The 22,458-nt window shown below is 39.3% G+C and overlaps 1 protein-coding gene across 1 annotated transcript in view; it reads left to right on the forward strand.

The window, feature by feature from the left end:
- TSPAN5 (tetraspanin 5) overlaps positions 1 to 22,458 on the forward strand; it is a 216,541-nt gene that overhangs the window by 187,607 nt on the left and 6,476 nt on the right. The window contains exons 3-7 of the mRNA XM_001370035.4: positions 11,290 to 11,436; positions 17,521 to 17,691; positions 19,780 to 19,905; positions 21,561 to 21,608; positions 21,737 to 21,853. Coding sequence (XP_001370072.1) covers positions 11,290 to 11,436; positions 17,521 to 17,691; positions 19,780 to 19,905; positions 21,561 to 21,608; positions 21,737 to 21,853 — 609 coding nt within the window. The remainder of the gene's footprint in view (positions 1 to 11,289; positions 11,437 to 17,520; positions 17,692 to 19,779; positions 19,906 to 21,560; positions 21,609 to 21,736; positions 21,854 to 22,458) is intronic.

The raw sequence follows: 22,458 nt of genomic DNA on the forward strand, positions 1-22,458 counted from the left end.
GGTGTCTCAGAGGGAGTGACAGACTGTTAGGAGATATTTCATATTTAGGAGTTCATTTATTCAAATACAAACAATTTAAACGTTTTCTACTTTTGTTGAAATTTACAGTTATTCATAATCATTTATTATTTAAAATACAATCACTATTTCCCTCCAGATCTACATTTTGCCATTGAATGCTGAAGTGTTGAATAGAGTGAGGGATAGGACAATGCAAAAGTTATCTCTTTGCCAATGATCTCATTTACCTGATATACTACAGAGAACTCTGGCCAATCAGTTGTTTTTCCAGGGATATGATGGCCTCAGGGTTTCAGGGGAGACTGACTGATTCCAATCTCTGGTATCTTATAAGGGTCAATAGCCAAGAGCTGAAATAATGTGGGTAATGTTGCTTATGACATTAGTTGGACTCTCCAATACTCCAGTAGCTTATCAGTCTCATAAATTTGGATGAATTTAAATCTCCTTCATCAGTGCAGGCCAGAACTCATTCATTCCAGCCAATCCATGCCAATGACTTATCTAGTCTTTCCAACAAGTTCACCTTCCATGCTCTCTTCAGACATCACAAGGTTATCAATGGAGCGATTTGATTGTCTATCTATTTCCCTCTCCATATGACTAGCCCATTTTTGGGGAGGGATCTCTGCTATTCTAAAAAAAAAAGTGGGATTAGGTCTATAAGGCAGAAGACTAGAGGAATGAAATAATTGTTTCCTTTTGATTATCCATCCTTTTCTTTGCGTCCCTCTCTTCATTGTTATAGGGTTAAAAGTAGTAGCAGAAGGCAGCTACCCAGCTCAGTGGATTGAAAGCCAGGCCTAGAGAGGGAGGTCCCGAGTTCAAATCTGGCCTCAGACACTTCCTAGCTGTGTGACCCTGGGCAAGTCACTTAACCCCCACTGCCTATCCCATACCACTCTTCTGCCTTGGAACCAATACTTAGTACTGATTCTAAGATGGAAGGGTTTAAAAAAAAAAAAGCAGTTCCAAATATAAGTCTCTGTTTTGTGTGTTTTTTTTCCTCCAAATTTAATAGGTATTTATTCTCTTTCCCTTTCTGCACCTCATTTAATAGCAACAACAGTAACAAAGATAAAAAAACAAAAGATTAAAACTCTAACAAATATTAAAATGTACGTATTCCAACTAAACTAATTTCTACATTGAATAAGCCCAAATGACGTTTGTTACATTTTGTGCTTCATTTTATTTATTTTTCATTTTTAAAAAAATCCTTAAAAGCTGTTTCATACTGGCTCTAAGACAGAAGAACAGCAAGAGTAAGGCAATTGGGATTAAAGTGACTTGCCCAGGGTCATACTATTAGGAAGTGTCTGAAGCCATATTTCAACCTTGGTTCTCTTGATTCTGGGTGTGGTATTCTATCCACTGTGCTCCCTAGCTGCCCCTCCATTTGTGCATTTCCAATCCATCCCCTCACTAGGGCAGTGAGAAGTTGGTATTCTTCATCTTTAGTCTTTGGGACTTATTTATCAGTGCACTGATTGAAGTCCTAAAGTCTTTCAACTTTCCTAATGTTGATAAGTTTTCTCTATAACAGTATAATTATATCATTTGTTCTAGTTCTGATGACTCCACTTTCCTCTGAAATTTTCCATTTAGTCATTTCTTGTGATATAATAATAAACCATTATGTTCATATACCATATTTTGTTGAGCCATCCTTGTTAGATAGGTATTCTCTTTGTATACATTTGGGGGTCTAATATTATTATTATTATTTTGAGCTAACAGGTTTTTATTCTATTCTTTTTATAAGTTTATTTAATTAATTAATTTAGAATATTCCAAGGTTACATGAATCATGTTCTTTCCCTCACCTCCCCCCACCCAACCCCCATAGCTGAAGCACAATTGCACTGGGTTTTACATGTGTCATTGATCAAGATTATTTCCATATTATTGATATCTGCACTACGGTGATCAGAGTCTACATCCCCAATCATATCCCCATCAAACCATGTGATCAAGCAGTTGTTTTTCTTCTGTGTTTCTACTCCCACAGTTCTTTCTCTAGATGTGGACAATGTTTTTTCATCATAATTCACTCATAATTGTCCTGGATCATTGCATTGCTGCTCATAGACTTCTCTACTAGCAGGAATGCAATAATCTAGGATATTTGGGGTCTATTATGAAAAGAGGTGATGTAAATATTTGTGTGCATATATTTTCTTATTTCTCTGATTTCTTTGAAGGCATAGGAGTGATATCTCTAGGCCACAGGGTTTGCACTAGTCAATAAATTGGGGAGTATAATTATACATGTAAGCAAGTATTTGTTCAGGGATATCTTAGGTACAGATATTGCCATCGCATGAATGTAGTTTGCTCTTGAATCATGAGATCCTTATACATTTTTCTGAGAACAGAAGGATCAAAGGGAATAATATTTGTAAACAATGCCTGGCACAGTGCTTGGCACAGAGAAGGTGTTTAACCTTTTAAACCTGATTGACTAAAAGTGGTAGTGATGGAGCAGCTAGGTGGCTCCTGGAGATGGGAGATCCTGGGTTCAAATCTGATATTCCTATTGGGCAAGTTACTTAACCCCTCTTGTTTAGCCTTTATCTCTCTTCTGCCTTGGAACCAATACTTCATACTGATTCTAAGATAAAACATAAAGGTTAAAAAGAGAAAAGTAGTAGCTTTACTCCTACATTCACCAATCTCAGCAGAGAAAGTCAACATTCATGGATCATTTGGGGCTCTCATACCCCATTAAAGTCAGGTCAGGAGAGAGAGTGTCTGTTCTCAGTTCAAAAGAAAAACAACATTATTGGTAAAACATCAGTCAGGTAGGAGAAAGTCATTTTTAGGTGTGAGTAGGAGGCTATGCTACTTTGCCTTTTTGACTCTTTTTGCCTTTAACTATAATAATAATAATAGAAGATTATGCTGAAAAATAATATTGAGGGTCACACAGGAACAGTAGGAAAGGATCCTCAGAAGGGCTTCCGCCAGAGAGACGCCTTTTCATCTTGATTTCCTTTGGATAATTTTTTTTTTCTGAAGTTTTGATTCTGCCATTGTCACTTACTTTGTTTACATGGCCTGGAGTTCCTTCCTGTTAAATTCACACAGTATCTGGAATTATTTTTACAATAAGGAAAATGAGAGAACCATTGATGTTAAGTGAGGCAGTCATTTTACCACCAGATGTCAGGGTTTGTAGATCACAGATCTGGAAGTGACCTGAGAAGCCATCTAGTCCATCCTCTTCATTTTATAGTGGAAGAACTGAGCCCTACAGAGCTTAGGTGATTTCCCCTTTCAGGTGGGGGAATAGGTGGCAGAGTTGATTTGAACCCAGGGTTCATGTTTTTTCTACTGAATATCAATTGCCTGTGATTTGAGTCTGAGACAGTTACTTGAAACAAGGTTCCAGGTAACTTGGGCAAAAAGCTGATTCAGCTATCTGAGTTTAGTTCAATCCTGTTGAGACATTCCAAAAATGCCTCTACTAACAAGATATTCTGGTACAATGGAAATGAGCAGCTGCTGGCCTGAATAATTCAGATAAAGTTCTCAAATCCTCACTTTGGGGCATCATGCATGGATGCCCTAGGCACTGATTTTCATAATTGGGGATTACTTCCTCACATTTTAGTGGGGGGAAAAAGATGTTTGAATCTTAATTGGAAATGAGATTGATTCTGTTTTCCCAAGATCCCAGAACTGTTTCCTCCTTTCATCAAATCATCAGTCTCTCATGGATGTTTTGTGTCACACTGTTTATATGTGTTATAATATTTCATTTTATACTACAAAGTTTTAAAAAGCTGGTGGCTTAATTTTGATGGATCTGTGCTCTCATCGGTGTGAATATTCTTTCCATCAGTACAGATGGCAGCCCACCCATGACTTCTGAACCTTTATCATTCTTGTTCATGTTCCAACATAAATGTTTCCTCAAGGTTCTAAGCATTTCTCTGAACCCTTCCTGGGAGGGGTAATGGGTAGATTTTTAAATTTGGGGGGTACTAGCATAACACTTGGGTTGTTTATGTATTATGTTGTGTTTTATAGTTTTATTTTTATTTGTCACCCTTTGGGGCCCCTTCTCAAATTAATCTTCATTAGTATTACAAGGACCTATATCCCCCATTTTTCATCTTTCCATCTTGCATCTTTTCTTATTAAAGTCTACTCTTCTCTCTTCCTAAACAGTGCAACTACCTCCAGTGCTTCCATCCCTCATCTTCCAAGCTCAATCACTCTTATTGGGCTTGACTTTCCTACTTTCCCTGGCTGGACCCTGTTCATTTGGCCTGCATACTATCATCTACCTTGGAATTCTTAGTCCAGTCTTCACTTGTTCCTTGCCAACCCCCATCTCTTATTTACTTCTATATCTCATTGTCTTAGATAACTATCACTTCCTGTTGACTAGAATCATCCCCCATTTTATATCATCTAATCTAACCCTTTACTGACAGAAGATAAAGACTTTTTCATTCTTTTTCAGTACTCACAGTACTTATCTATACTTCTGCTTCTCTTACAAACTATTCTTGCTTTCCTTCCAGCAGTTCTTGCTTCCTATCTCATACTTTACTGAGGAAAAAGAGCTCACTGAGATGGGCAAGGCAGATGTCATTTGCCTTGACCTCCCTCTTGGAAGTAATCTTTTTGTGACATAAATGAAGAATTCTGAGGCCTTGGGACCTATCTCAGCATTCCTTTTCTACTGGGGCTCATAGGGGAAGAAAGCAAAATTCTCCAGACCCCTATAAAGTGAGCACGACTGGGCAGCACCTCTCTGCCCATTTGACCTTGAGAAACTGCTTCTGGGTCTCCAGTGTAACAAGGTATTCCCTTCACCACCCAAGAAGCTCTATTGCTTTCAACCCAAGCCTAGGGTTTGGACTACATTCAATCTTGTGGAGCCCACATCACATGAGAGGGATTAGACTCCCTGTACTCTGACTCTTGGATCCATTCAGTCTCCATTTAAGAAACTCATTTGGGGACAGTTTTACTTATAACTCATATCTAGAATCTTCCCAATGAAAACTTAACAAAACAGAAATAATTTTTTATTACACACAGGAGAGAGGCTAAAGGTAAAAAGACTCCCAAGCACAGAATAGTAAAAATACTGATCCAGTCTGCTCAGAGGCTGATCCTTAAGTTCATCAAAATATCAAGCAGCATTCAAAGCTGCTTGCATTTAAGCCAGATTTGAATCTGTCACTTTCAGTCCTGGCCATTATCTTGGACATTTGTCTTAGGATAGATCAGAAAAGATGGCCTCACACAATTGAATGTAATGGACCTCTCTACTAGCAGCAATGCAATGATCCAGGACAATTCTGGAGGTCTTATGAGAAAGAACACCATCCACATCCAGAGAAAGAACTGTGGGAGTAGCAACATAGAAGAAAAACAACTTCTTGATCACATGGGTCAATGGGGATATGATTGGGGTTATAAACCCTAAATGATCACCCTAGTGCAAATATTAATGATATGGAAATAGATCTTGATCAATGACACATGTAAAACCCACTGGAATCACTTGTTGGCTACAGGAGGGGGTAGGAGGAGGGGAGGGAAAGAACATGAATCATGTAACCATGGAAAAATATTCTTAAATAAACAAACTTTAAAAAAAAGAAAAGATGGCTTCAGACACTTCCTAGCTGTGTGACCCTGGGCAAGTCACTTAACCCCCATTGCCTAGTCCTTACCACTCTTCTTCCTTAGAACCAACCAGAGTATTGACTCTGAGATGAAAGATAAGGGTTAACGAAAAAAATCAGGAAAGAGCCAAAAAAATAAAGAGATGATTCTAATGCAGCTTTTGACCTGTCTCAGCAGGTCTTGTGCTTTAGTTTCCATAAGCATTTGACCACTTGACATCCAGGATAAAGAATGGACCAGCCACCCCTGGGTATTGCTCAACACTGTGAAGATATAGGCTATCCCTTTTGTACATTCACAATTCCTCCAGCTCTTCAACCAATAAGGAGATTCCTTGTTTCCTGACAGTATAAGGTCCTCAAGCACTCATAAGAAGCAGCCCCCACAACCAAGACTGGTGACTGCCTTTTCAGCATCTCCATGGATTAGAGGGGAAGGTTTGATTCCTGACTCATTAGATAAATCAATCCATTTATAATCTAAAAAGTGTAGTTTGTTAATTTTTAAATTCCTTAATTTTTTATTCATATACATTTCTGTTCAAGAGTGTAAAATACTCAGGGAAATCACTTTCTGTTTCAAAACAATAGTGATATAGGCCAAACTATAGAAATAACTGATCTCATATTCATTTTGGGAGACATTCAGCCTTAGTATTAGAATATAGATACAAAATGGCATGCTCATCCTTGTTCTAGATGGTGAGGATCCTAAGAAAAATGGCAACATGACACTTCCAGAAGCTAAATATCCATATGCATCCTTTTTTTTTCATTTAGATGAGGTGGCACTAAAGGGTTTAATTACACCTAGAATTGCTATTTTTTTACATTCTAAATTTAGAAAACAGCAGCAAAAATAAATATGACATAATAAAATAGTCTCATTAACTCCAAATAATTGTTGAAAAATGCACATGTGATAAAATAAGAAAAAATTGTCCTATTTATTTCCACTTGCCCCATGGCTTTATTTTCCTTCTGAATATTTTAAAACTTTAATGTTATCATATTACAGAGATTTTGTATATATGGGTATAAGTATTAGATCATCATATATATTATCATTTTTCCTTTCTATTCAATATCACTACCTACTACTGACTTTTCCCTTATATCTCCCTTTCCCTGAATAAAAAGCTCTTCCTTGTAATAAATAAGTATAGGCATACAAAGCATTCACATAGTAGTTATTTTTGAAAATTCATGTCACATTCTTTATCTCTAGTCTATTGGAGAAGGGGAAGCTTCCTCAATTTTTCTGGAGTCATCATTGGTTCTTTCACTGAGCAGTAGTTTTCTTTTACACAATGCTCTCCTTGTATAAATGATTATTTTGGTTCTGCTCATTTCAGACTGCATCAGTTCATATTATTCCTCCAAGATTTCTCTTCATTCATATTTTAAAATAATTTTTATGGCATAATAATATTCCATTATAACATTCTATTCCATTATTCATATTCATACATAATTTATTCATCCATTCCCAATGGAAAGACACTACCTTGGTTTCCTGTTTTTTGTTAAAGCTTAAAGGTTTTTTGACCATTTTTTAGCAATTTAATGGGTGGCATTTGGTGATCATGTTGGCTAATATAGAATAGATTTTTTTTTTGGCCACCACAACTCTAGACATCTCTCTGCTATGTTTTGTAGGACTCACTTGAATGTAGCATCGGTGGAAGGTGTTCCAAAAATTAGGAAATTAAAGGTCTTGAATACCGATGGCTGGTTTTCAGAGTTGTTTTAATTTGCATTTCTCCAAAACCTTTTTTGAAGCTGATTTTGGGAATTTTGTTTTTCTTTCATGAATTGCCTGATCATATCTTTTAACATGATTATCACTACTAAATCCAATGAGGAATAATTTTTTTTACAAATTTGTGTCTTATAGAATCTGGTCATTTGATTTTTTTCACTTTCATTTAATTAAATTTGCTGCTTATTAATCAGGAGGAAAATTGGTCTTTAAAATAGTTTTTGTTTTTTTATCATTTTAATTTTTCTTTTTTAATGCTATTTCTGTTTAAATTTTATTTTTATATTTGCTTTTGGCACACTAATGTTAATTTTTCCAATTTCATTCACTCCAAACCTAGCTTGTTCAACTCTCTCTTTTTTTCATGTTAATATATTCTTTCAGAGATATAAATTTGCCTCAATATAAATTTGAGTACTGTTTTGGCTGCATCTCCTAATCTTTGATATGTTATATTTATCCTGGAGTAGAACTGCTAGATTCCTTGATGAAGGAAGTACAAAGCAGAATGGAATGTGCTTAATTCTTGTTCCAACATGAGTGAAAACATTCACAAATTGACTGTGGAAATGTTGACTTTTGGCACTAGGTAACTGGGTAAAGAGAGTTGAAGATTAAAATCCTTTCTCTACCTAAATTTGTAGACTTTTGAATGTGAGCTCTGTACAAAGTTCAACAGGAACTTGACATTTCCCATCCCAATTTCCAATCTGTCCTGAGTTTTTTTTAAAGTTTCTTGTCATACAATTTCTGAGCTTTCGTTTGTATAGGCCTAGAAGTTATTCAAGTAGTTGCTTTTGTTGTGTCAGGAGCCACAAATAACAATATCCCTAGACAAGTTTTCTCTAGTTCTTCATTTTCACCTGCCAAGCTCTTGGGGGAAAAAAATTCCCATGTTGGAGGCTCCTATCCCAAAATCCACTACAACCATTGGAGGCTACTGGAGCCAGCTAATTGGGCATCTTGCAATTGAAAGGATCAAATTGGGAGGAATAATGCTTAGTTCCATTTTCTTCCTAGAAACAAGTAAATGCTTTTTTGGAACCAGAATGTTTTTAAGTTAGAAAGAAGCAGGAAACTAAACCTCACTTCCATTTCAGACATCTAGTTGGTAGTCCATCTTCCTGAGTTTAAAACTGGTCTCAGATACTTAGGTGCTATGTGACCCTGGGCAAGTTACTTTACCTTGTTTGCCTCAGTTTCATTATTTGTCAAATGAGCTGGAAAAGAAAATGGCAAACCACTCCAGTATCTTTGGGCTCGTGAAGGTTTGGACACAGCTGAAATGACAACAAAAACAAAAGACAGAAACTTTGCCCTATGATTTTAGGCTTCTATACAAAGTTTTTCTAGGCTTGACCTAGTTTTAGACCAATTCCTGCCATATGCAAGAATATATTAGGAGGAAATTGTCACTGTCCTTTATAGAGTGGTTCCTCTCTCTCTATGCCTTGGATATGTTGAAATTTGGGAAATAAATGTTGTAGAACTAGCAGGCCAGTGAGACGATGCTGACTACTATTTCCATGGCAACACGTTGAGTTTCTCTCAATTAAAACTACTCCTGCAGGCTGCTCCAAGAGTAAGTATTCAGGGAAGATTGTTTGAAAGGGTCCAATTGTAGAGAGGAAAAACTAGCCTAAAACTTACTGTCTATTGGGAATGGAGTCTTCTCTAGTATTTCTGTGGCTATTTGAGTGTGTTACAAGGTTTGCCAGATAATTGTTTCTATTCAACACTGGACTTTCATTTTTAAAAGGCACATGCTGTGGACCTGTCCCTAAGGAATTATTGGAATTTGGGACATGCCTTAGTGAGTCATAAAAGGAAGATCTAACTGGGGGAAACTCCCAGTGAACTAAGTCAGAAGATGGAGATTTGGGCTGGCCTTGGATCCTTCACCTCTGAAGAGAGGGATAACACTATCTGCCCCAATAACATACCCCGAAGGATCTAAATGAGGATGAACTGTATAAAGGCAAACATTTTATGATTTCTAATGGCCTTATGCAAGGCATTGGAAGGCATTTGGGATCCTCTGATGTTGCAAAGTATTAGAAAATCTTAGAGATCAATAATTTTCAATCCAATGTAGGATTCCCCCCCCAGTGTCCCTGGGAAATTGTTTTCCAGGCACTGTCTCAGCACTTCCAGTGCTGGAGAGCTCATTCCTCACTAAGGCAGCTTGTTTTATCATTGCACAGCCCCTAATTACTCAAAAATTGTATTTCTGTCCCACGTCCAAGAAAACCTTCATTAAGCCTTCTTCTTTGCTTAATATCTGCTATTTCTGGGGGCATTGTCTGACTGGGCCAATAAAGTCTCTTTGTTTTAGAAGGTAATTCAGTTCCATTCAGTTTAATTCAGCAACATAGCATCCTAAACGTAGGGCTAGAAGAGAATTCCAATACCCTCCGCTTTTACAGATTTGGAAACTGAGGCACAAAGAGATTAAGTGGCTCATCCATGCTCATATAGCTCCAAGTGTCAGAGGCAGGCTAAGTAAAGACACAATAATTTGAGAAGGAACAGAATGCTAGGTGGTTCAGGAAAAACTTCAGAAAGGTGGTCCATGAGCTTTGCGGGATGCTGAGGGGTAGAACCACATCACAAACCGACCAGTGCTTTAGGATCAAATATTTTGTCAGCTAGATTTACAGTGAGTTGAAGGGAGCAAGCATTGAGACCAGTTAGGAGATTGTTGCAATAGTAGTTTATTTAAGTGGGCATGAGTACCCGAATTACGCATTTTGGTCACAAAAGGGAGGAACCAGAATGGATGGAAAATGTAGAAATATAACTGGGGAATTGGCTCTGGGAGGGGGGAAGGAAGAGGGAAGGGAAAGAACATGCATGGAAATATGGAAAAATATTTTAAAATTAATTTTTAAAAAAATATGTAACTGGCACATAGGGAATAGGATAAAATATTGAGTATGACTCCAAGGTCATAGATGAATGGGATAATTTTGAAAGCTACTTGTTAAATTTATTATATTTAAAACAAAAGCTTGTTGTTTGTAATAGAGCTTATTTGCATCCCTTCTGTTATTCTAGGTGTTTGGAAATGCTCAATTCATGTGGTATTTATTAAATTAAATTTTTTCTAAGAAGAATAGGACCCCAAGATTTTGTAGCTAGTCTCCTATGGTGGATTTTCCTATTAGAAGTGTGTGTGTGGGAGTTAGAGGGATGGCTGGTTTAGGGAGAAAAATGTTTAGTTCCATTTTGGATAGGTTGCTTTTGAAGTACTCTCAGGACATCCATTTGGAAATGTCCAGTAGGCAGCTTAGTGATGTGGGACTGGCACTTAGGAGAGATTTAGGGAAGCCTGAGCTGCAAGAGTGACCTACGGCTAAGAGTATCTCAAAAATTTTATTGGTGCCATCTCAAAGGGCTCAGTTGGGTTTAGAGGCCTCCTCCCTGTCCCTACTCCCCAACTCTTTTCCAGTTTTTTATTTGGAATCTTCTGCTATTCTTCCTTGACTCGTTGCAGCAAAGCTGTGAAAGTCTTAAGAAAAGGCATCTAAGTTGTACAGGCAGTTTCTTTTGGATAATTATACCTGTAATTCATTTTAAGTGTCAACAGGCAAATATTCAAGTCTTCAGAGGGAAGAAACTCATTCATTCTTTGTATCAATAGATTTAATGTTCCATGCCAATTGTTTTGAAATTACTCTTTTAAAAAACATGTTTTTCTTTTTTATAAATTTAATTTTTTACAAGGATCTCGGCCCCTCTCTCCCCTCCTTGCACCCTAGAAGGCATCGTTTGGGCTATGACATTGTTTTTATTTTTTAAATACAAAAACTTATCTCAGCAGTATTTTCATTTGTTCCTTTTTCCCCCTCTTAGGGAGTCCTGTCGAATATCTCTTCAATCACAGATTTGGGAGGATTTGATCCTGTTTGGCTGTTCCTGGTTGTGGGGGGAGTTATGTTCATTTTAGGATTTGCAGGATGCATTGGAGCTCTCCGAGAAAACACTTTCCTTCTCAAGTTTGTAAGTATCCAGGCTCTTTGATCCCAACTCTCTGTGTTTGTGGAGCAAAGGGTATAATGTAGGAAGGACTCCTGCAAGCATTTGATCAAGGCAACCCCCTTCAATAAGAAATTGGAATAAGTGGAAAGTTTCTGCCTCTGTGTTCCTTTCTAAAAGAGAGGGGCTTGGCATCAAGCCCATAACTCATGATCAAGTGATTGTTCTCATTTTCAATTAATTTAGGAGTTCCTTAGGACAATGGTGTCCAACATGGCAGCCTATAACTTTTGAGAGTGGTCCAAACCAGAATAAAATGGAGCTCCTATCTCATTTTAATGTGTTGGTGTATTAATAAAAAAAGAAAGAAAGAATAAACATGTGTTTTTCTAAGTTAATATATGACCTTTAGGGATCCTTATGTATGGTTTAGAGGTCCATTTCTATTTCAGTTTGATACCACTGCTTTAAGAGAGGCCATGGCATTATATAAGTGGTTATTTTATGGTTTAAAGAATACCTGGTAAGTGGAGTTCAGGATGAGCAATTCCCCCAAAGGTAGCACTTAAATGTATAAGCTGGCATGCTGTTCCTTGGCATTCTGGAAACAGAGGGTTGAATATGTATACAGTCGTTTAAAAGAAGGTTTGCTAATATGAGCACCCTTCTAGACATGTCATCAGAGCCATTGCTGTAGCCCCTTGGGATCCTGGCAAAGTCTAGGACCAACTTGGTCCTCATGCTAATGTGCTTCAGCAATACAAAGAGGACTATGTGATACAGTGAGAAAAGCAGTGGAGATTTGGGATCAAATCCCAACTCCATCATCACCTATGTCACCATGGGCAATCCAATTGGGGCCTCAGTTCATTCATCAGGGAAAAGAGAGCCCCTTCCCAACTCTACAACTAATATTCTATGAACAGAAGAACAAGGAAGCTGCTTTGTGTTATTTTCTCCGTAACAACAACAATGTCATGTTGAACACTTGCATATGCCTAGATGTCAAACAAAAGAATAATTTTATTTAGTGACTTTCTTTTTCTTTTATACCCTTACCTTCTGCCTTAGAATCAATACTATGCATTGGTTCCAAGGCACATGAGTAGTAATGGGGGTTAAGTGATTTGCCCAGAATCATATACTTCAAAGTATATGAAGCCAAATTTGAATCCAGGACCTCCCATCTCTAGGTCTGGCTTTCAATCTACTGAGGCACTTAGCTGCCCCCCAACGACTTTCCTTCTGATATTCGAATTTTAAAAAATTCTAAATTTGATATTCTTTGAATGGGTGTGAATTCATCTATATTCACATGATTGACAAGTGGCCAGTTTGACAGAGAAAGAATGATGCCTGAGAAACCCAAAACTAATGTTATAATGATATCCCCAAATTGAACCCCTCCCCTGTCCCCCAAACTCTTAACTGTGTTTTAAAATAAATGAAATGAATATACTCAGCTTAGTGGCTACTAAGTCTCTAAAGCTTTCCTTCCTGACAATGTGAATGTAACAAACTTGAATGGAGAAGGTTATTCTGTACATTAAAGGAATACAAATCATTATTAAGTACCTGCTATATAGACAGAAAGCCGGACTTGGAGTCACGAGGTCCCGGATTCAAATACGACCTCACATATTTCCTACATATGTGACCCTGGACAAATCATTTCATCCCAATTACCCAGTCTGTGCTTCTCTTCTGGGTTGTAACTTATACTTGGTATGGATTCTAAGAGAGAAGGAAAGGGTTTAAAAAAGAAAGCATCGATCATGTACTTAGCACCAGAGCTACAAAGACAAAATGGATAACTAGAGGTACTATAATAAGTATAACAGTGGCTGGAACTTTCCTGAATTTTGAGAAGCGATCAGCAGAAGTGCCAAAAGAACAAAGCTAACAGAGCTGTGCAGAAGTGAATTATAGAATGTCACCACTAGAGGGGAGCTTCTAGCAATGGTTAGTCCAACCCCTCTCATTTGATGGAGGAGGAAAACGAGGCTCAGGAAAGCGAGTCTCATGCAATTGACAAATAATCGACAAGCATTTATGATGTGTCTATCATGCCCAGACGTTGGGCCAAGCACTGGGCTAAAGAGACCAGATACAGACTAGAGTTATCAAAGACCCAGCAGAAGAGAGTTCTTTTTCCTCAGTGAACAACAAAAGTGCTCTAAGAACCCTGAAAAGGTTGGAGCCAGAAGGGACCTCCAGGCTAATTGAGTCCGATCCTTGGATTTTACAGAGGAGGAAACTGAGATCCAGAGAAGCAAATGCCAGTTATGGCTGAAAGATAATCAGCTAAGTGCTTACTGTGCACCAAATACCAAAGGTGCACTAAGTAATACAAAGATAACAAAATGAAATACTAGCTACTCTCAGAGCCTAGAGAACAAATCTGGAGAAGTCATTGCACTAGACAGTGTTAGAAAATGTAATTATTATCTGCAAGAACAAAAGGTCAAAATATCAAGGGAATTAATGGGAAAAAAACGTGCAGGAAGATGGCACCAGATTTCAAACTGTATTATAAAGCGGTTTGTAATCATCAAAACAGTCTGGTACTGGCTAAGAAATAAAGCAGCGGATCAATGGAATAGATTAGGTACATAATATACAGTAAATAACCATAGTGACCTAGTGTTTGATAAACCCAAAGATCAAAGCTTTGGGGATAAGAACTCCCTATGTGACAAAAAAAGGAAGAAAAGAAAACTGCTAGGAATAGGGCACCTGGGTGGCTGAGTGGATTGAGAGTCAAACCTAAAGATCTTCTGATCCTGGTTCTGGTCCTGGGTTCTTATAAGGCCTCAGACATTTCCTAGTTGAATGACCCTGGGCAAGTCACTTAAGCCCTTACCACCACTCTTTTACTTTGGAACCAACAGACAGTATTGGTTCTAAAATGGAAGGTAAGGGCTTGGGGGGGGGGGGAGGGACCTTGGGAAGGCTGGAAAACAGAATGGCAGAAGTTAGGTATAAGCCTAATATCTCATATGCCAAGATAAGGTCAAAATAAATACATGATTTAGACAGAAAGGGTAATACCATAAGCTAATTATCAGAGCAGTTTACCTGTTATATCTATGGAGAAGGGAAGGATTTATGACCAAATAAGAAACAAGGATAATTATGAGATTTAAAATGGATAACTTTGATTACATTAAATTAAAAGGTTTGGGCACAAAGGAAATGTAATTATTAGCCTGCCATGGTGGCACGTGCCTTGTAGTACCTGTTGTTGAAGAGGCTAAAGCTGATAAACCACTTCAGTTTGTGGACTCTGTGCTATATTAGGGCTGAAGCCTATCCAGTGCCCACACTAAGTGTAGCCCCAATGTGGACGGTGAGTTAGGATGAAGCAATTGAGGGTTACAAAATGGAGTAATTCAGAATTCCCAGTCATGGCCATTGTACTCCCAGCCTAGGTGAGATAGGAACACTAGTTTTAAAAAAAATGGAAGAGAGAAAAATTATTATCTTGTAGGACTTCAGGTTTTCATTTCAGTAAGAAAGTCTGTTAAAATTTTTTTTTTAAATAAAAAACCCTTACTTTCTGTTGTAAACTCTTTGCTGTATATTGGCGCCAAGGCAGAGGAACAGTAAGCAATGGGAATTAAGTGACTTTCACAGCTAGGAAGTATCTGAGGCTAGATTTGAACCAAGGACCTGCCATCTCTATGCCTGGTTCTCTATCCACTTTCAGCTATTTTCCTTTGGAATCATTCTTGGGTTTGTTATCTTAGAAGAACTGGAATTTAGGAGAAGTTTTACAGAAGGAACTTGAAAATGAACTTCTATGACTTCTAGGAAGATGAGAATGGGAAACTTCATTGGGGCCTTTGACCCTGGTGTTTAAATATCTTGCTGTGGTTGAACTGTTGAATTAAGGTGGTGACTAAAAGAAATAGGAAGTAGCCTATACTGTACCCAAAGGTATAACATAGTTATGTGCCTAGCTTTTCTTTCCCCTTGAGTCCTACTTTCTGGTGCCCAAGACTGGGGAAGTGGAAGAGGAAATCGTTGCCAAGAAAATCCCAGATGGGGTCATGAAGAGTTGGACACAATGGAACAACAAAAACGTTTCCAGTAATCACTGATGCTGCAGGAGCTAGGCTATCTTTATATTACACTGAGATGTAAGAAGATTTGAAAGGACTCATGCCACCAATAACTAGGTCTATTGGTGTTTTGCTGCCCGTTGACTCAAGCAGTCATTGTATATACCGGCACATGGGTCTCTCAACGTCTACCTTTAGGAACACAGATAATGGTTCTGGCACTTAGGGAATCTGGTTGTGGGGATGGGTTTTTAGAAGGTTCTAGACAGCAATGTCTGCCTTTTTTAGATCTGAAGGTGCTATATAACTTGGGATATGCCACCTATGAAACATAGTTGGGTAGAATTTGATACCAAATAGCTGTAAAATTCACCTTAAGCTGAGGTTCTTTTTGTGTGTCATGGTCCCCATTGGCATTCTGGTGAAACCAATCAATTCCTTCTCTGCATAATGTTTCTAGATAATGGAAAGAAATGCTAAACTGAATTTAGAGGCTTATGAAAATAAAGATGTCATTGCCCTCGAACCCCCCATATCTAGGATCATGGAGCCTTTGAAACTTATCTACAAACCCTGTAGATCTCAGTCTACACCTATAGTCATGCGAAGAGTTCCCATATTTCTCATGCACCACCCCATTCATCAGTTTTGTAGAGTAAATCTCTGATTCTTTCCCTACCACAACCACACAAACCTTTCTCCTCCATGATTTGCTGTGGGTGTTGATCCTGTTGGCTGTAAATAAATGGAAAGCTCTTAAGTGTATTTCTGTCTCTTTAATTTGGTTCTACCAAGCGAGCCAACTCTTTGGTTGGCTGGGTTCAGCTGCCGGTGATCAAGACCCCAGCTGGGCTTGCCTGTCCCTGTTGTTGTTGTTGACCTGCATCATTTTGCCCCAATTCCCATTTCTTGTTTCAGTAGCATTAGACCTGCCAAGAGAAGAGGGGTGGGTAAATGGGACACCTACAGGAAAGAGTTGGGTATCTTAGTACAGGATGTACATTGGAGCATCTGAATTTTCTAAGGGAAATCATACAAAATTTCCACCAGGTCCATGGTTTTGAGCCTGTTCTCCTACAGAGTCTGGGGTCAAAAAAGTCCTGCATTTACTTCCCAAAGGCTCTTTGGGGCTTTAGAATTAAGAAATGATTGTTTTGGAAAAGGATGGTAAAAGTGGGGCCTGAGAAGTGGCCACACATACAGGGGTGGATGGTGGTTTGGCTTATTTTCCTCTTCCACATGTGGTTAGATTACTTTAATGCCTTGTTCCTCCTTATCACCTCTTAGACTTCCTCATTCTCCTTGAATGAGCCCTTTTGCTATTCCATCCTGTGCAGGAGGTGCAAGGGGAAAGTTTACAAAATATATCCTCTAAAGTCCTCTAAAGGAATATGGAATCCTGACCACCATTCCAGAGGACAGGAAAGCTCCATTATCAGTATAATCTATATCTTTTATGCTTATTTATTTATTTTTAACTCTTACTTTCCATCTTAGACTCAATACTATTTATTGGTTCCAAGTCAAGGGATAGGCAATAGAGATAAGTGACTTGCTCAGGGTCACACAGCTAGGCAGAATCTGAGGCTACATTTGAACCTGGCACTTCCCATGTTTAGGCCTAGCTCTCAATCCACTGAGCTACCTCCCTGCCTCAATCTTTATCTTTTAAACACCAGTAAAAGTTCCCAGAGGTAAGGAATGGGTCGTTATTAAAAGCTCTTGGCAGGAACATCAATCATGTGAATTCATTTGGACTTAATTTGGGTATAATGAGTCATTCTTGTTTGCTTATGGGCTTTGTTGGTTAATTACTGACTGGAATACCAGTGCACCTAAAATGTGATTATGGAATGTTTTTTTCATCCTTCCTGAAATGTAATTTTGTGTTAATGAATCTCCAGAAAAGATGAGCATCTGCTCTGGAACTGAGTAACATTCCGATATAATGACGCGCGACTTCAAAAGCGAGAAGAAAAAGTATTTTAACCAAATATGGTGAAAATCGCCATCATAACTGTTCTCTGTGTGTCTTTTGTCTTAGTTTTCTGTGTTCCTGGGAATTATTTTCTTCCTGGAGCTCACGGCTGGGGTTCTGGCATTTGTTTTCAAAGACTGGATCAAAGACCAGCTGTATTTCTTCATAAACAACAACATCAGAGCTTACAGGGATGACATCGACTTACAAAACCTCATAGACTTTACCCAGGAATATGTAAGTTGGAATCTTGTTTCCTTTCAACCCAGAGGACCTATTCAATGGATAAGCCTACCTAACTGCTTTCCTCTGCTTTTTGTTTTGCCAACTAAGACATCCTCTCCCTGGCCTGCTATTTTTCTGGTCCTCTGACTTGCCCTTGGGCTGCCTCAGGTCTAATTCTGTCATTCTGATGCTTTTTGCTTGATGTGAAAAGGACGAAGGTGGAGAAGCCATGTGGATGGGCACCTGCAATGCTGGCTGGTCTCCTCTTATTAGCAGTGCATGAGAATCAGCTGCTTGTATTTTTAAAGTTCCACCTGGGATCTAAAGATAACTGCTTTCTGGCACCTGCTTCCCCTCTTCCTCACAGCCCATAATTAGGCTGTTACGTAACTGGAAGGCAGCCTGACTTTGGAGTCAGAGGACCTGGGCTAGCATCCTGGGCTGTCTCTGCGCCCAGCCATGCAGGTCCCTTGTCCTGTTATTGGGTCTGTAAAACAAACCCGCAGGGGTGCTGTGAGGATGAACAAAATGAGAACTGTAGAGGAGACGTTTTGCACTATGGTAATAACCTACGTTAATGAAAAATCCCTGCCTTGTATAAACTGTCTGAGACCTTTGCTCCCTGGCTGTGGTCTAGTGTCCGTTCTTTTACTTATTTTTTAAACCTTTACCTTCCCTCTTAGACTTAATACCGTGCATTAGTTCCAAGGCAGAAGAGTAAGGCAATGGGGATCAAGTGACGTAACTAGGTTCTCACAGCTAGAAACTCTCTGAGGCCAGATTTGAACCCTCAACTTCTGATCTCTGGGCCTGGCTCTTAATCCACTGAACTACCTAGCTGCCCTCCATTCTTTTATTTAATGAGTAAGCCCCTGGGTAGGCACCCTGTTTGTGTAGTGAAGAGAGTGAGAGTCAAGAATCCCTATATTTTAACCCTGTTGTGAACCACTCTCTCCTCTCCTGGATCTTGGTTATGTCATCAATTGAGAGCATATTTGTAAAAAGCTCTTAATACAGTGCCTGGTAAACAGCAGGAACTACATAAATGCTTATTCCCTCCCCTCCATTCACTCATACAGTGGACACATTGGCTGACCAGAGCTATAATGTCCTTTTCTTTTAATGGTTACTTTCTTTCTTGGAGTCAATAATGAGTGTTGATTCCAAGGCAGAAGAGCAATAAGGGCTAGGCAATTGGGGATAAGTGACTTGCCCAGGGTCACACAGCTAGGAAGTGTCTGAGGCCAGTCTTTTCAAGCTCCAACATTACTATCAGCAGTTTGTGCAGTGTATGTCATAACTTCTCTGTAGTTGGCCAGGTCTTCTTTGGGGACCAAAGCTCCCTCTTTCTATTCATCAGATTCTGAAGTTCTCTTTAACTGCCTTCACTCCCCAATTTAAAGTCAGTTTTATTTGTAGCTGGTTTGCATGGCTGATACAGTCAAGTTTTGTTGCTTCTGTGATTTGTCCTTTGTGTTATCCAGAAGAACCCTGCCCAGTGATCAAGTGGGGGTTGACCTGGCATGACCAACACACCTGTTTGAAATGTTGTTTGCACTAGGTGAAAATTGCATTCTCCTTTTGCTTTGTTTTCAGTTCTTCCAAGCACACCATTTGAGTTGTGTGGCACTGAATGCTTCCAGGCAGCTCTGGCCCTGAATGCCTTAGTGCAATCAGATTGTCACATTGGCCCAGCAGAGTGGTGCGAGCAGGCACCCCAGGATAATGAAGAGAGGCTGTGGGCCAGACGCTGTGCCTTCCCTCCCACGCCCAACAGACACAGGCTCCATTTCAAATTGCACAAAATTAAATCAAGCCTGTTGGAACTTTGCTGCCTGGTTCCTTCTGGGCTGTGATGTGACTCTCCACTTTTCTTTAGCAATTGTAAACCACTGAACTAATTTTATAAGTCGAGTCTTGGAATTTCTTCGATGGAGGCTTTTTGATGAACCATTTAGGTTGTTTGGCTTGCAAGGGCATTCTGGGGAGGCAGGAACACTGGCAGCTGGCTAGAGCAAAGTGGTGTTTCAGTGGAAATGAATGCAAGCAGGATGGCCATCGACGAGCCAAGAGGTTCTAATTTTCTCCTATTTGCTCTAGTGGCAGTGCTGTGGGGCTTTTGGAGCGGATGACTGGAACCTAAATATTTACTTCAATTGCACAGATTCCAATGCAAGTCGAGAACGATGTGGTGTACCATTTTCATGTTGTACTAAGGATCCTGCAGTAAGTGAATGAATATTATTGACAAACTATTGCTCATCTTCTTTACCCAAAGGGCCTTGGGGGTGAGAGAGAAGGGTTCTATTAGTCTCCTCTGGGTCAGGGCTCTTTGTCCCTCTCCTCCTTGAAGCCTTACTTCACCTCACTTCACCTCTCCTGGTTCTTCAGTTCAACTCATCATATTATTATTGAGCACGTACAGTATTCAATGAACTGTGCTTGGTATGTGGGAGATCCAAAGAGGAACCAGACATGGTCTCTGTCCTCCAGAGCTGACAGTTTAATAGGGGAGGAGAGAGACAAGTGCACAAAGAACTAGAATACATGGCAGGATGTGCCAGGTGCTAGGAGAGAGGGTCCAGTGGTGCCATGAGAGTTCTCAGGAAGATAAAGTTATCCAGTTTGAAGGATCAAGGAAGACTTCATAAGCAAGGGTAGATGGGCCCCTATTTATGCTTAATTTATAGTGTGTGGTTATAGGCAGTTAAGGGTCATAATGGGTAGACTACAGGAATTGGAATCAGAAAGACGAGTTCAAATACTGCATTAGACATATACTAGCTGTGTGACCCTACACATATTATTTGATCTCTTTGACATCATCTGTAAAATGGGGATAGTAGTAGTACCTATCTCTCGGGATTGTTCTGAGGATTGTGAAAACACACACACACACACACACACACACACACACACACACACACACACACACACAAAAAGCTTTGCAAACCATAAATACCAGTTGATGATGTTATCCCGTCACCTTCACATGTGGCTGTTTTGATGAGCTCTCTGCTTTAGTTGGGTGTCTCTTGCTCTTTCTCCCCTCAAGATAGGGACATAGTGGCAGAAATAATTGCTTGTGTTGACTATCAGATGGACAGGCCACTCTGCTGAGGAGTTTTTCATTCTAGAACTATGCAATAAGATTCTCTTATCAGATGCTTTCCTTTTTGGAGATTTTAGACCCAAATCAGGAAGTTTTCTCATGATCACAATGGGATTATCTAGCGTCACCTTCTCAGTAAGGAAGACCCACTTTTTCTAGAGGCAGCCTCATCTTACTTTAGAGCAGCTCAAATTATTTAGCTTTTCATGGGGTCTGGGCTAAATTGACCTTTTTGCAAGTTCCACTTATGGCTTCTGGTTTTCTGTGCCTATCATTCTCCCCATCCCATGCCCAAGTATCACCTCAGTAGTGCTGGTGTTAATGGGGTGAGAGCAAGGGTGGGATGGCAATGGTTTTTACTGGCAGACCTAATTATTAAATTGTCAGTGTGAACATTCACACATCAGAAATAGCTAGGAAGCAAGATTTGCTTTACTGTTTAATTTTGATTGTTTATGTTTAAGAAAAATGACAAAGAAATTGTTAATAATACAAATTAAATTTTCTAAAAGTATATCCCAGGCATCAGAGTACCAGTTGTCAAACTTCTGCCAGAAGATTCCTGGGTGAAAGGTTCTTTTTATATTCCCTTATGGAAAAAGCCAGTGTATAGACAGTTCGGGGGCCAGAGGGATGGTTTTGCCTTCTAGCTCTACTCTTCTATGATCCTAATGAGCCTCCCAGCTCTTTTCCTAAACCATAATCAGTGTCTCCATTTGGTGGTATCTCTGTAACAAGGAGAAACTTCTCTGTTTCCCTTTCCCCTCAGGAAGATGTCATCAACACTCAATGTGGATATGATGCCAGGCAAAAACCAGTAAGTATCATTTCTTGTTGTTCTTGTCTAGTACAAAGACCTCTTTTTCCTAAACAGCTGAATATGTAAATACTCCTTGGAACTAAAAGAGGATCTGTGACACTCTCCTTTTCTTGTCTTTTGTGAAGGAGGTCGATCAACAGATTGTAATCTACACAAAAGGCTGTGTGCCCCAGTTCGAAAAGTGGTTGCAAGACAACTTAACCATAGTGGCTGGTATTTTCATAGGCATTGCATTGCTTCAGGTAAGACAGACCTTCTTTATTAGGGTTGGTCTTCTTGTAGAATTGTTGTGAGGGATTCCACATGGAGATGCCCTCCACAGATCCAGATATGCATCTCTTCAGAAACTTCGTGATTTATGGGGGCAGCTGGGTGGCTCAGTGGATTGAGAGCCAGGCCTTGAGATGGGAGGTCCTAGGTTCAAATCTGGCCTCAGACACTTCCCAGCTGTGTGACCCTGGGCAAGTCACTTGACCCCCATTGTCTAGCCCTTACTACTCTTCTACATTGGAACCAATACATAGTATTGATTCCAAGATGGAAGATAAGGGTTAAAAAAAATAAAGAAAGAATGATTCATGATTTAGATAATTGCCTGGGAAAGTAGAACATTAAGTGGCTTGTCTATGCTTAGTTCGGTGTCAGAGGAAGGATTTGAACTCAGATCTTCCAACTGAATCCAGCCTTCTCACTACTTTGCTCTTTTGAAACATTATAAGGGAGCCCTCTCTTATAAAAAACTAGTAGAAGATTGTTCCTCAAAGTCATTTCTAATTTCATTCTTTTAAACTAGAGTCAATAGGTCAAGGGAAGTAGCCAGATGATATTAATTTTTACATGATTTCAC

The sequence above is a fragment of the Monodelphis domestica genome, chromosome 6 (genome assembly GCF_027887165.1).
Source record: "Monodelphis domestica isolate mMonDom1 chromosome 6, mMonDom1.pri, whole genome shotgun sequence".
In the NCBI taxonomy this organism is placed as follows: Eukaryota; Metazoa; Chordata; class Mammalia; order Didelphimorphia; family Didelphidae; genus Monodelphis; species Monodelphis domestica.